This window comes from Nicotiana tabacum, chromosome 17 (assembly GCF_000715075.1).
Source record: "Nicotiana tabacum cultivar K326 chromosome 17, ASM71507v2, whole genome shotgun sequence".
Classification (NCBI taxonomy): Eukaryota; Viridiplantae; Streptophyta; class Magnoliopsida; order Solanales; family Solanaceae; genus Nicotiana; species Nicotiana tabacum.
Genome location: NC_134096.1, coordinates 75,876,133 through 75,888,318, shown reverse-complemented (window position 1 = coordinate 75,888,318; position 12,186 = coordinate 75,876,133). Strand labels below are relative to the sequence as shown.

Genomic DNA, 12,186 nt, shown 5'->3' with positions numbered 1-12,186 from the left:
GAGAGTAGTAATTTAAAAAATTAAACTTTTTAAGAATGTTGTGTTATCTCCATAGCTATGAGTTTGGAATTTTAGATTCATGATATATCTCATAATAAGTGATAGTGAGGGATTTAGAATTTTATTTAATGGGTTCAACCTTTAGATTCTTTCAACCAGGGGCGGATTTAGGGGGCGGAAGGGACCCGAACCCCCTTCGTCAAAAAATTACACTGTATATATAAGGCAAAATCTGTTTTTTATCTCTATATATTAAGTTTTGAACCCTCTTGACACAGCCCTAAAGTGTAGCTTAGTGGTCAAGGGTGTTCAAAATTTTTGAAAGGTCATACGTTCAATTCTCACTAGCTACGATCTTCTTGAACCCCCTTCGCGTTCGCGGAGATCCTGGTTCCGCCACTGCTCACAACACCCACACTTTTGATAATATACCAACCCATATTTAGATATTCCATTGGATATCAGATGAGAATTAATAAGTTAACGCATTAGAGTTACCAGCTATATAGTTGATCTACATTTAGGACTTTTGTACTGAAAATACCAAAAACGCCATAGTGTAAATCTTACGGTATGATTTTATTTCTTGGTCTAAAGTATCAAACTTATAGCTATATAGCAATAAATTTTCTATTAGCTGTTGACTATCGTAACAAATTCATTAAAAGTGGTGTAGGTCATCTTTTTCAAGAGTAAAAAAAGGCGAATGTAAAGTGTCATTGCTGTAAGTTTGTGCGCAGCTGGTACTGCTGTAATAAATTATTATTAGGAGGAGATCACCTTTTTTCTTTTTCATTTTTCTAATGAAAATCAAAACTCACGCATGCATGTAACACGTTTCCACATGATGATGTTTACGGTACAACTTTGATGGAGTAGTAAAGTATTACTTATTTTAAAAAAGAGTAATCATGGCCAAAGTTTAACAGGTTGGTGGAACAGTATATATGTCTAAGGTTCAATCATTCTAGTCCGCATTAACCGACTTAAAAGATTAGATTACTCGCATTACGTTACTAGCCCAATATCATATAAGTTTTGTCAAACAATATAGAGGAAAAATTGAAGGAGAAACACATGAATTTGATTGAGTTAATAACTTTAATTATTACACAAATGAATCATTTTTTAGTAACTAAACTTTAAGTTCTCAAATTAAGGAGAAAAAACAAATATAAAGGTCGATTCGAGTCTAGTAGGTTAAATTACACCCATACCACTCAATTCATTTTAATATAAAAAAACTTCATTTTATCACGTCATATCAAAGTTAAATACTTATTCCACAACTAGTATTTATATTAAACTAAATAATTTAATTGTAGCAGTTAAAAATTAAAGTGATCATATATATAATTTAGACATACATTTTACATTAATTGATTTGCTGTAAGCCCGTAAACACCTATTAATGGTTCAACTAATAACCCACATGTGAACTAATAATATATTGCATGAACTTGTACTTTTCGGATTCCTACCATTCTTTTCTATTGCTAAGTTTATATTTTGTTTTCATCGATCTATTGCTAAGACGATACCTAATTACTGACCGCATTCAAGTGCTACAGTTTCTGTTTCGTTTTAAACGTGATTCAAAATGTAGTGACTAAAAAGGCTAAAAAACAAAAGGCATGGAGCCCCCTAAGCACTTCAAAAAGTACTACTACAACTTGGAGCTGGCACCTGGACTGAGAGCGAATTACTGTACAACACAGTTTCCTTGTCTTCACATTGTCCACATTCACATTAACTGAATAGGAAAAGTTAGAAGGAATGTACTATTGAGACGGAAATCTGATTGCGTCAAAGGCCAAATATACCCCTCTATTTTCGAAAATGATCTAAAAATATCTCTCGTTATACTATTGGATTATCTATACCCTAAAGTTATACTTTGGGTTCAAATATACCCCTCATTTAAACGGAGGGACACGTGTCATCGTCCTGTTGGTCAATTCTAAATATCTCTTAATTAATTAAAAAGACTCATTACCCATACCCGAAAAATAATTTTTTTTACTAAAAACTAAAAAAACGAAAAATATTTTTTTTCCCCAGTTTTTACAAAAGAAAACTGCTTTAAAAAAATCGAAAAATATTTTCTAAAACAATATTTTTGTAAAAACTGAAGGAAAAAAAAGCTGAAAATCAATTTTCTAAAGCAATTATAAACTGAAAAAACTGAAATTTTTTTAACTAAAAACTGAAAAAAAAAGAAAATATTTATTTTTTTAGTTTTTACAAAAATATTGCTTTAGAAAATTACTTTTTAGTTTTTTTTCAGTTTTTAGAAAAATATTATTTTAGAAAATATTTTTCAGCTTTTTTTAAAGCAGTTTTTTTGTAAAAACTAGAAAAAAAATATTTTCGTTTTTTTTTCAGTTTTTAGTAAAAATAATTCAGTTTTTTTCCAGTTTTTTCAAAAAAAAAATTGCTTTAGAAAAATTGATTTTCAGCTTTTTTTTTTGGTTTTACAAAAATATTGTTTTAGAAAATATTTTTCAGTTTTTTTTAAAGCAGTTTTTTTTTGTAAAAACTGGAAAAAAAATATTTTCGTTTTTTTTCCAGTTTTTAGTAAAATTTTTTTTAGTTTTTTTCCAGTTTTTACAAAAAAAATTAATTATTTTTCGGGTATGGGTAATGAGTCTTTTTAATTAATTATGAGATATTTAGAATTGACCAACAGTACGATGACACGTATACCTCCGTTTAAATGAGGGGTATATTTGAACCCAAAGTATAACTGTAGGAGTATAGATAACCTAATAGTATAACAAGGGATATTCTTAGATCATTTTCGAAAGTATAGGGTTATATTTGGCCCTTTGCCGATTGCCATTTTTACTCTACTAACTACTATAAATAGATCCATGTATTTCAAACTTGTATGCACAATCCTCTCTTATCCTTCTTCATTCTTAAATTATGGCAATGGCGAGCACTTGCAACAAGTCTTTCTGCAGCAACTATATGCTGCTAAAACCAGAGGAATGTAGTGTATTAGACTTGGCACGTATCTTGTTTTCCAGTAAAATACTGGGACAAAAAAATTTTGTAGACCGTCCTGATCAAGAAATGACTAAGGTGTCATTTCCACAAAGATGGATAATTTTTATTTCCATCCTAGTCCAAAAGATTTTACAGTCTACTGCTAATCCTTTGGCAGGTTTTGGCAATGCTATTGAGCACTGGCTTAACCTTTTAAACGTTAACGGCGGCTTCTTCCGTCTTGTTTTCAACGCCTTAAGCGGTACACACAAAAAAAATTTACACTAAAATTTCATTTTATCTTTTAACTATAGCGCAAAACTATTTAATTTATATTTGTGATTTGTAGGTAAAGTTGTAGAGCCGGATAAGGAATCAGCGACTTTCTTGTCTTTTATTGGAAATATGGATAAAAGGGTTGAGCTAGATAATAAGAGTGTTGAACTTGGACGTAGAAGATACCATGAGGCAATAAGTATGATGGCTGCCAAAGCAGCTTACGAGAACAAAGCATATATTGAAACTACGGTCAAAGATCACTGGAAGGTAAATTAAACTAGCTATCATATTTTTCTCTTGTTTTTTTCTTGTAATGAAAATGATATGTTTAGATCTTGCGTTCTCATGTTTCAATTTTATATATGCAGATGGATCTCTTGGGCTCCTTTGACTTCTGGAATGGTAAGATACGTATGTACTGTAGCAAACATTACAATTATATAATTCAAGCCAAAGAAAATAAAATTTGCAAGACTAGGGGTGTGTTGGTCGATCATGTGATTGGAAATATTTTTCTTGAAAAAAGAAATTTGTTATGGTGTTTGGCTGGTAATTGAAAAAAAATGTTCATTGAAGATTAACTCAAACCAAAAACTAGTTGAAGGATTGTCCCAGATCAGACCAAATAACTCAGTCACAATCGATGTGGGACTCTGACACCTTGAGTATCAACCACTTGCAATCATCAACAATACTCGAATAGTGGCTATTGTCGTTAATTAGTCTCTTTCAATTTGTATGGTAATCAATTTTTTTGTTATGGCGATTTCCAGGCTGAATCTTAAAGCTAAAAGTTCTGCATAAATATTTTAGTGATATGAATTAAAAATTAAGAGAAATTACAGGGAAAATGACTTATAATCATTAGTGAAATAAGTTAATTTTCCAATAACTTTATTCTAAAAATTTGACTTGGCCTCATTTGTCTCCCGTCGGAGTCTTAATATTTCAAATCTCAATCATTAAGTGCAATTATTTTTTTAGATTTGAATCTTAATAATTCAGATCTTAACCATTAAGTCTGTTTATTTTTTTAATTTTACAACTACTTAATGAGTCTGAAAGATCTTAATGATTAAGATTTATATATAACATAGTCTTAATATCATTAAGATGTTATACATTCAAGAATTTATGTAAAATATGATATTTCACCATAACTCTTGCACTTTTACCACTAATCACTACCACCACTGCTACTATTATTCCCCACCATTATAGACTACCACCACCACAGCCACCACCCATTACTACCAATCCTCAGCCACAACCACCATCGTTGTCAAGCACGGATGTTATTTGTCACTATCACTAGACATCAATTAAAGCCATCACCACCAATCACTATTACCATAATAACCATCGATCACCAATATATATCACCCATCGCAGTTATCAGTCACCACCACCATCAATCACTACAGTTAATTGCTACTGTTATCCACCATCTACTACCCATAATCACTACCATCAACCAACATCACCCACCAGCTACTACCCAATCAGCACCACAACCACAGCATTTAGTCATCACCACCACTAATCACCATATACTTTTTTTAAAATATTTTACTAATAGAAAATTTTACTAATTAGGATTATTTGATTGGATTTACATTTATTAATGTTTAAATAAAGAAAAAATGTATACATTTAGAGAAAACAAACCATTTTAATTATTTAGTATCCAGATCTTAATATTCAAATGTGAATTCAAATTCAGATATTTTAATCTTAATACACACTAATATTCACATGTGTATTCGAGTTTAGACGCTTAAATCTTAATAAAAACAAATGATGCCTAAATCTCTAAAACATAACGGATCGGATTTAATTTTTACTTTTTTTTCTTCTTCTCTCTTTTGATTTTTTCCTCATCTTTTTTATGGCTTCTACCAGATTATCAAGGAAAAGCTACAACACAAGCATTCGTGCTTCAAGATAAAAAGGTCGACCCCGAGCTTATTGTTGTGGCATTTAGAGGAACAGAATTCTTCAATTCCGATGATTGGATCTCAGACTTTGACCTCTCTTGGTATGAGATTCCTGGTATGGGCAAAATTCATGCGGGATTTTTGAAAGCTCTTGGGTTACAGAAGAACCTCGGATGGCCCAAAGATATTGTACAAACAGATAATAACCAGCCATCTCCAGCCTACTATTACTTAAGAAAATTGCTCAAGCAACTTCTACAGAAGAATGAAAAGGCAAAGTTTGTGGTCACTGGTCACAGTTTGGGTGGAGCACTTGCAATTCTATTTCCTGCAATATTGGCATTTCATAAGGAATCTTTGCTGTTGAAAAGATTAGAGGGCGTTTACACATTTGGCCAACCAAGAGTTGGAGATGCAAATTTCGGTGAATATATGAAGGAGCAATTAGCAAAATATGACGTTCCATACTATAGGGTTGTCTACAGCAATGACATGGTACCAAGATTGCCATATGATAATTCCACCTTCATGTTCAAGCACTTTGGAACTTGCTTATACTATAATAGCCTCTACAAAGAAAAAGTAAGTACTCTTTAATTTGAAGTTATATAAATGGATAAGGCTGTCAAATTTAGTCCATGAAGATATAACTCGTTCAATATTGAAAATAAAGCACATTCCATTTCAATAAGGCGAATCTATAGAAGACTAATTATACATATAACTAATAAGATCACACTCATTTATTGAATAGAAAAAAAAATGTTTTACCTCCTTAATCTTTATCTCTGTGAGTATATGTGATGATTATATATGCTGTTGGAATGTAGATTTTAAGTGAAGAACCAGACAAGAATGGGTTCTCTGTGTTACTGATTATACCAAAGATGTTAAATGCGGTATGGGAGCTGATCAGAAGCTTTATTCTTCCTCTGCCGTGTTTAGCCGGACGGAACTATAAGGAAGGTGGGCTTCTTCTTCTCACGAGGGTGGTAGGCTTGTTACTCCCCGGCGTACCAGCACATTGTCCTCAGGATTATGTCAATTCCACGAGGCTGGGATCACCTGTACATGAGCAGCTTTATGCTAATGGTGATGGACCAAAGTATCAAAAGATTGGCATTATCACATCTTAAGAATCTAGTCCGTATGTGATTTTTTTTTCTTATTAATTTTTTTCCTTGCACCAATTTGGATCATAAGGTATGTGTTTAGAATCTGAGCCCTAATTTGAAATTTATGGGTTTGAGATTCTAGTCCGTTTAAGTCACTGTTCAAAATTAATAATTTGTATATTGAATACTTAAGACAAATATAGGGTATGGATTAAAGCTATTGGGTTCGTTCGAATCTGTATCCTCATGCATGTGTCTGCAGTGCAGTGCTTATGTAACGCCCGATAAATAATACTCCTATTGTTGCTATTTTAGTTATTGTTTTGAGTTTTATGCAGTGATGATGTTAAAAAAGATATTCCTAGGAGTCACTTAAAAGCAGATAAACTTTATATGATAAACATTTATTAGGAACCTAGAATTATAAATTGCAAATAGCCTGGTATAACTGACTAATGTTCTTTTAAACCATTGATCTCTGTATAACTTAAATATATCCTTCCTGGTAATATAGATTCCTTAGGAATATCTTGGTAAGAAGGGAACCCGCCGTCGCTACAACCTCTATAAAGAAAATCTTTATTTAATGTGGAATGTGGAGCACGAGCACTTGGGTTCTAAACTTTGAAACTATCCTCGGTGGGAAGTCTTGTGGATCAGGAAGAAAAGATCTTAATTCCCTCACCGTATTTTAATCTATTGGCTTTACTAACATACATGTCAATCATGTTACTCAAAAAGCCGATTAACTAAGACTACCAGTTTGGCCTAATATATACACGCTATTTGTGTAATCTGACAATTAATTCTTGAAGATCACCAACATTCTTTTGATCTGGAAAAGATCCACATAGTGTGTATAAGTGGATTTCCACGGCATCACTCTTGGAATCATTTTGACGTCCCTTCACGAGCTTGTAGCGTGGGACACTTAAAAACGACCAAAAGACCTACACTTGCTGAGAATACTAATACATGAATCTAACTTATAAAAACCGATCAGTGTAAATTTATCAGTTGTAACAAGTAACTTATCATCTTTTAATTTGTAGGTAACCATTAATGATATTCTATATGAAAATTACTTACAATTGAGCTTTACGTGATGATGCAAAAAAAATCTGCAAGCACTAGATATATAGTTAAATGTAAGTAATGCTCCAGTATACTACATTGCCAGCTGTTTGCACTTTTCAAAGTCCATTACAATATTTGCCAGGCATGTCCAAACTGAAAGATGCTAAAGTGCCACTATTCCATAGATATTTAAAACTATTTATAAGAGACCGGAAAGTTTCTTACTATAAGATTAAATCCGCTTTCTTCTTAAGCTAAATTAAAGTAGATCGTACTTATAAACGACCTTGGTTATTAATATATATTTGACGATTTATACTGCTATGTTATCTCCATAAACAGAGTTTCAGAAAAACGCCAATTAATCACACACATCATGGATCGTTATAACAAGGTGGAGAAGGTGAGTAGCAACAAATACCTTCAACTAAAACCAGATGAAGCAAGTCTTTTGGATATCCTACGTATTCTCTTTTCCGGCAACCTTGAAAGCAAACAATTCATAGAATGTTTGAGAGTGAAAGAGACAGCTTTCGAGCGTCGAGGATACATCTTTCTCTCAGTGTCCGTCCAAAAAGCTCTTCAGTTCATCTCAAAGCCTCTGTCATTTTGCGGTTCAATTTCAGAGTTCTGCCTAAATCTTCTTGCTCGTAACCAAAGCCTTCTTACATTGTTATTGAGAATCTTGCAAGGTTAGACAACAACAGATATAGAGTCCATATTTAATTTGTCAAATTCCTGTTTTCTATTAGATCTACAAGTTATATATAAGAATTTCACGTATTTTTTGAATTGTTTTTTTTTTTTTGGGCAATTCACACATAGTTCATTAATTACTTTAACGTAACATAAAGTAATTATGTGACTTTACTGTTATAGTGGATAAATTTACTAATATTGAAATTAACCCTGCGTTACTATTGGTAGGGAAGGTAGTGATGCCAGAAAAAGAGTCAGCCAGCTATCTATCCGCTATTGGATTTATAGATCCGAGAGTGGATTGTCATAAGAAGTTCAAACCTTGGGATAAAACATATGTTGTTGCACTTTCTGCAATTGCATCAAAAGTAGCTTACGAGAATAAAGCTTTTATCCGAGCTACCGTTGAAGATCAATGGAAGGTTGCCTAATTAACTTGTATCTCAGTATTTAAGATACTAATATGTTTGATTGGCAAGCTAGCTAGTTCTATACTTCCATTTGACATACTAGTCAATCACTATTTGGTTCGATCACTTCTTGATTCTACTAATCTGCACAAGTTTTGATTCTTATGCAGATGGAATTACTGGGGGCCTACGATTTTTGGAATGGTATGATATTACGCATATAAACTAAAAAAAAAACAATTCATTAGAAAACTGTGCGCAAAATGGACTAAAGTAGTGATCACAAGGATAGCTTTCATGGGGCAAATAGGTGCCAAATTCTATTTACATGCCATTAACGTATTCTTCAGCTCTTTTCTTACTAATTGAGTCAAGTCGAAAGTGTAATCTAATGGAACAGAGGGAGGACAATCTCTCACGCAATATCTAAAAAGTAGAGTTTTTCTAACACAAATTGTGCTTGGCAGAGTATCACCAAAAGAAATCGACTCAAGGCTTCATATTTCATGACAAAACTACCAGTCCGGACAGAATTATTGTGGCATTTAGAGGTACTGAACCCTTCAATTCAGATGACTGGAGTACAGATTTCGACATATCTTGGTACAAATTCCACAGCATGGGCAAAGTCCACAGCGGTTTCATGAAGGCTATGGGCTTACAGAAAGATGAAAGTTGGCCTCCCAATATACCACAAGATGACCAACGCCCAGTAGCATATTACACAATCAGGGAAAAACTAAGAGACTTCTTTCAGAAAAATAACAAAACCAAATTTGTTCTAACAGGGCACAGCTTAGGTGGCGCACTCGCAGTTCTTTTTTCAGCAGTTCTTGCATTCCACAATGAAGCTTTTATACTAGAAAGATTGGAAGCAATTTACACATTTGGGCAGCCAAGGGTAGGTGATAGCAAGTTCGGGGACTTCATGAAAGAACAATTCAGGAACTATGGCATTGAATATTATAGATTCGTTTACAGTCATGATATTGTTACCAGGTTGCCTTATGATAACACTACCCTGCTTTTTAAACACTTTGGGACATGCCTTTACTATAGCAGCATATATGAAGGAAAGGTGAGTACAACAAGAATGTCTTATGAATCAGTGTAATTTTAACCTATTATAGCAGGTAATGTAACATTCCTAGTTTTCCAGGATACTGATCTCACTTTTCACATTATGTGCAACAGATCGTTTCAGAAGAACCAGACAGAAATTACTTTTCTGTGAGATCACTAATATCAAAGAGGGTGGACGCATTGTGGGAGTTGGTGAGAAGCTTTCTTCTTCCATATCTGTATGGAACAGAATACAGAGAAAGCTTGCTTCTTCAAGCACTTAGGTTGTATGGACTCCTATTTCCGGGTATGCCAGCTCATGGTCCCCCGGAGTATATTAATGCAATTTGTTTGGGCGATGCTACTTTATTTAAAGCTCCAAGATGATCTATATGATTCTCATCCACTTTTGATATCTTAGTGCAAAAAATGGATATTGTTTCTCCAATTGATCAAGAATTGTTCCATTGAGGTGAACAAAAGTTTGAGACTCTATTACTTTGTATTAAAACGTAGAATGTGTTATTACATTTATACTTTACTACTTTTAGGGTACGCGTTTCGCGCGTGTATCTATATCGATGAGTATATAACTTTGACAAATTATATTCATATTATTAATTAATATATTTAAATTACAAAGTAAACGTTCGAAAAAGTTAAATTCCATAAAATGATGAATACTAATTAGCTAGTTCAATAAAAGAAGAAATCATGTCAGCACAAATTTGATGCCATATTATGATTTGTAAAAGTTTTGTGACAAAATCTTGTGAAACATGTTTATTTCCATGATCAAATACTGAAAAAAAAACTAACACAAAAATACTTTTATCACTTATGGATCTATATATATATATATATATATATATATATATATATATATATATATATATATTTGAGAGACTTAAGTCCGGTTACGCGGTAGTCTGTAAGCACATAATTTTTTACCATATTTTAATTTCTTACCACTTTTTTGTATGTAAATATATTTCAAGTTTATCTACATATTTTAGCCTTTATTTCACCTTTTAGTAGTTTTATTTGATAAAATAAAAAAAATACAAAAAAAAGAGAGTTATATTTTTAAGATTATTAGTTTTATTTTCATTTACAAAGAAAGAAAAGTTTCAAAAAATATAGTTTTATCTAGTTTAGAATATTTTTTTAAGTTAGAGGTTTGAGTGTAGTAATTTTACCTTATTTTTTTATTTATTTAGTAGTAACAGTATTTTATTCTAGTATTTTTTAATTCATCTTTTGTTAAAAAAAAAAAAGTACAAAAAGAATTAAGAAGAGAACCAAACAAAAATTGCCACATGTCAAAAGATTCCTCTTATCTTTAGTAACAGATTTTGGCCTCACCTGCACACTCCACAGACGACACTCCACACAATTGAGAAAGATGCTTTCAACAATACACCCATATCCTAATTATTTATTCACTCCAATCAATGACCTGACAACTATAAATACATAAGGACCTAAAGCTAAGAGAACCTGGAGTGCCGCTGCCTTCTCCAGGAGGACGCTATCTGCCTTAACAAAAAAAACACCAGCGACCCCGATTAGATCTCTCGTTCTCAAATTCTTGGAAAACCCAGCCGCACCCTGCAAACAGAAGAAAAACAGAAATGAGAGAAGATTGAGAGAGTCCGCTTGAGGCGTTTGGAGTTGACGAGTCCGAGGTGCCGATCGAGGTCCGTTTGTGGCTTTTAGTTCTTGTTACTGCTTTGTCGTTTTTCGAACTTTCGTTGCTGCAATTGCGCATGTCATTCTTCAAACAGCAAATCAATTAAGGAATCATTTTTAAGGTCCATATTTTTTCTCCTTACTTTTACCATGCCTTTGGTGTTGATTATTATGTGATAGAATCACGTTTGAGGGGATTTGAATTCGTTACTTGGTTTTGAGTGAATCTATCTGGTTTAGACACGCTAGATTGCGGTTTGATTTGATTTTCTGATCATTGATTTGGTATTTGACTTCTTGGAGTTTTCCACATGAATATGTGGCCTATTTGGTTAATCTTCTTGTTTAAAATTCATTGTTTGAAGCCGTCCTAATTTGTTTGTTGATAAAAGATTGTTCGTGCCTCTTGAACAGGATTTGAATTGATTGGTTTAATTTCATATTTTATAATTATGGTTGGTAAGTTATGCTTTTACTATTTTACCTACAATGAGGTTTCCTTTGCTGGTTGAAGGCATAATTCTTTATTCATTTAGCTAAGTCACAAATGGGGGCATAAGAGAATTCCTTCACGTATTCTTTAGAATCCAAGCCTTGAAACATAAATCCAGATTTTGATAAGTATTTTCCTTCCGTTCTTGGGGTTTGCCTCTTCTAGCTTTATGTAAAATTTAAAGTACTCTAGTGTTCTGTCCTTTTGTAAATGGTTTTAAACATGTTGAAACGCTCTGTTAAAGAAAAAGGTGTTTTCATAAGAGTATTATCTTAAGGTTTCGACGTCATATGGTTTGGAACTTAAAATTGCAATGTCAGTGACGTTGATATGTTGATATTCATTTCTAGTCGTGAATCTTTCTTGTAGGGTAGTTTTAAAAATGGAAATTCTGTAGTTAACTTTGCCAAGGTTGTGATTATTTTCCTCGC

The 12,186-nt window shown here is 32.8% G+C and overlaps 2 protein-coding genes across 3 annotated transcripts; both read left to right on the top strand.

Annotated features, from left to right (window-relative positions):
- The first annotated feature begins 2,885 nt into the window (after positions 1-2,885).
- On the top strand, positions 2,886-6,636 carry LOC107798143 (triacylglycerol lipase OBL1). Its single transcript, XM_016621112.2, has 5 exons — positions 2,886-3,253; positions 3,341-3,537; positions 3,639-3,672; positions 5,173-5,789; positions 6,038-6,636. The coding sequence occupies exons 1-5, from the start codon at positions 2,929-2,931 to the stop codon at positions 6,341-6,343; spliced, it is 1,479 nt and encodes a 492-aa protein (XP_016476598.1). The 5' UTR covers positions 2,886-2,928; the 3' UTR covers positions 6,344-6,636.
- Positions 6,637-7,624: 988 nt separating this feature from the next.
- On the top strand, positions 7,625-10,127 carry LOC107798140 (triacylglycerol lipase OBL1-like). 2 transcript variants are annotated; one of them, XM_016621108.2, is made up of 5 exons: positions 7,626-8,091; positions 8,327-8,520; positions 8,679-8,712; positions 8,976-9,586; positions 9,703-10,125. In XM_016621108.2, exons 1-5 carry the CDS (start codon positions 7,776-7,778, stop codon positions 9,955-9,957), a joined length of 1,410 nt encoding a protein of 469 aa, XP_016476594.1. In that variant the 5' UTR covers positions 7,626-7,775; the 3' UTR covers positions 9,958-10,125. The 2 variants fall into 2 exon arrangements, with proteins under 2 accessions (XP_016476595.1, XP_016476594.1); XM_016621109.2 differs by lacking the exons at positions 8,327-8,520; positions 8,679-8,712 and having other exon boundaries at positions 7,625-8,091; positions 9,703-10,127.
- Positions 10,128-12,186: the final 2,059 nt, after the last annotated feature.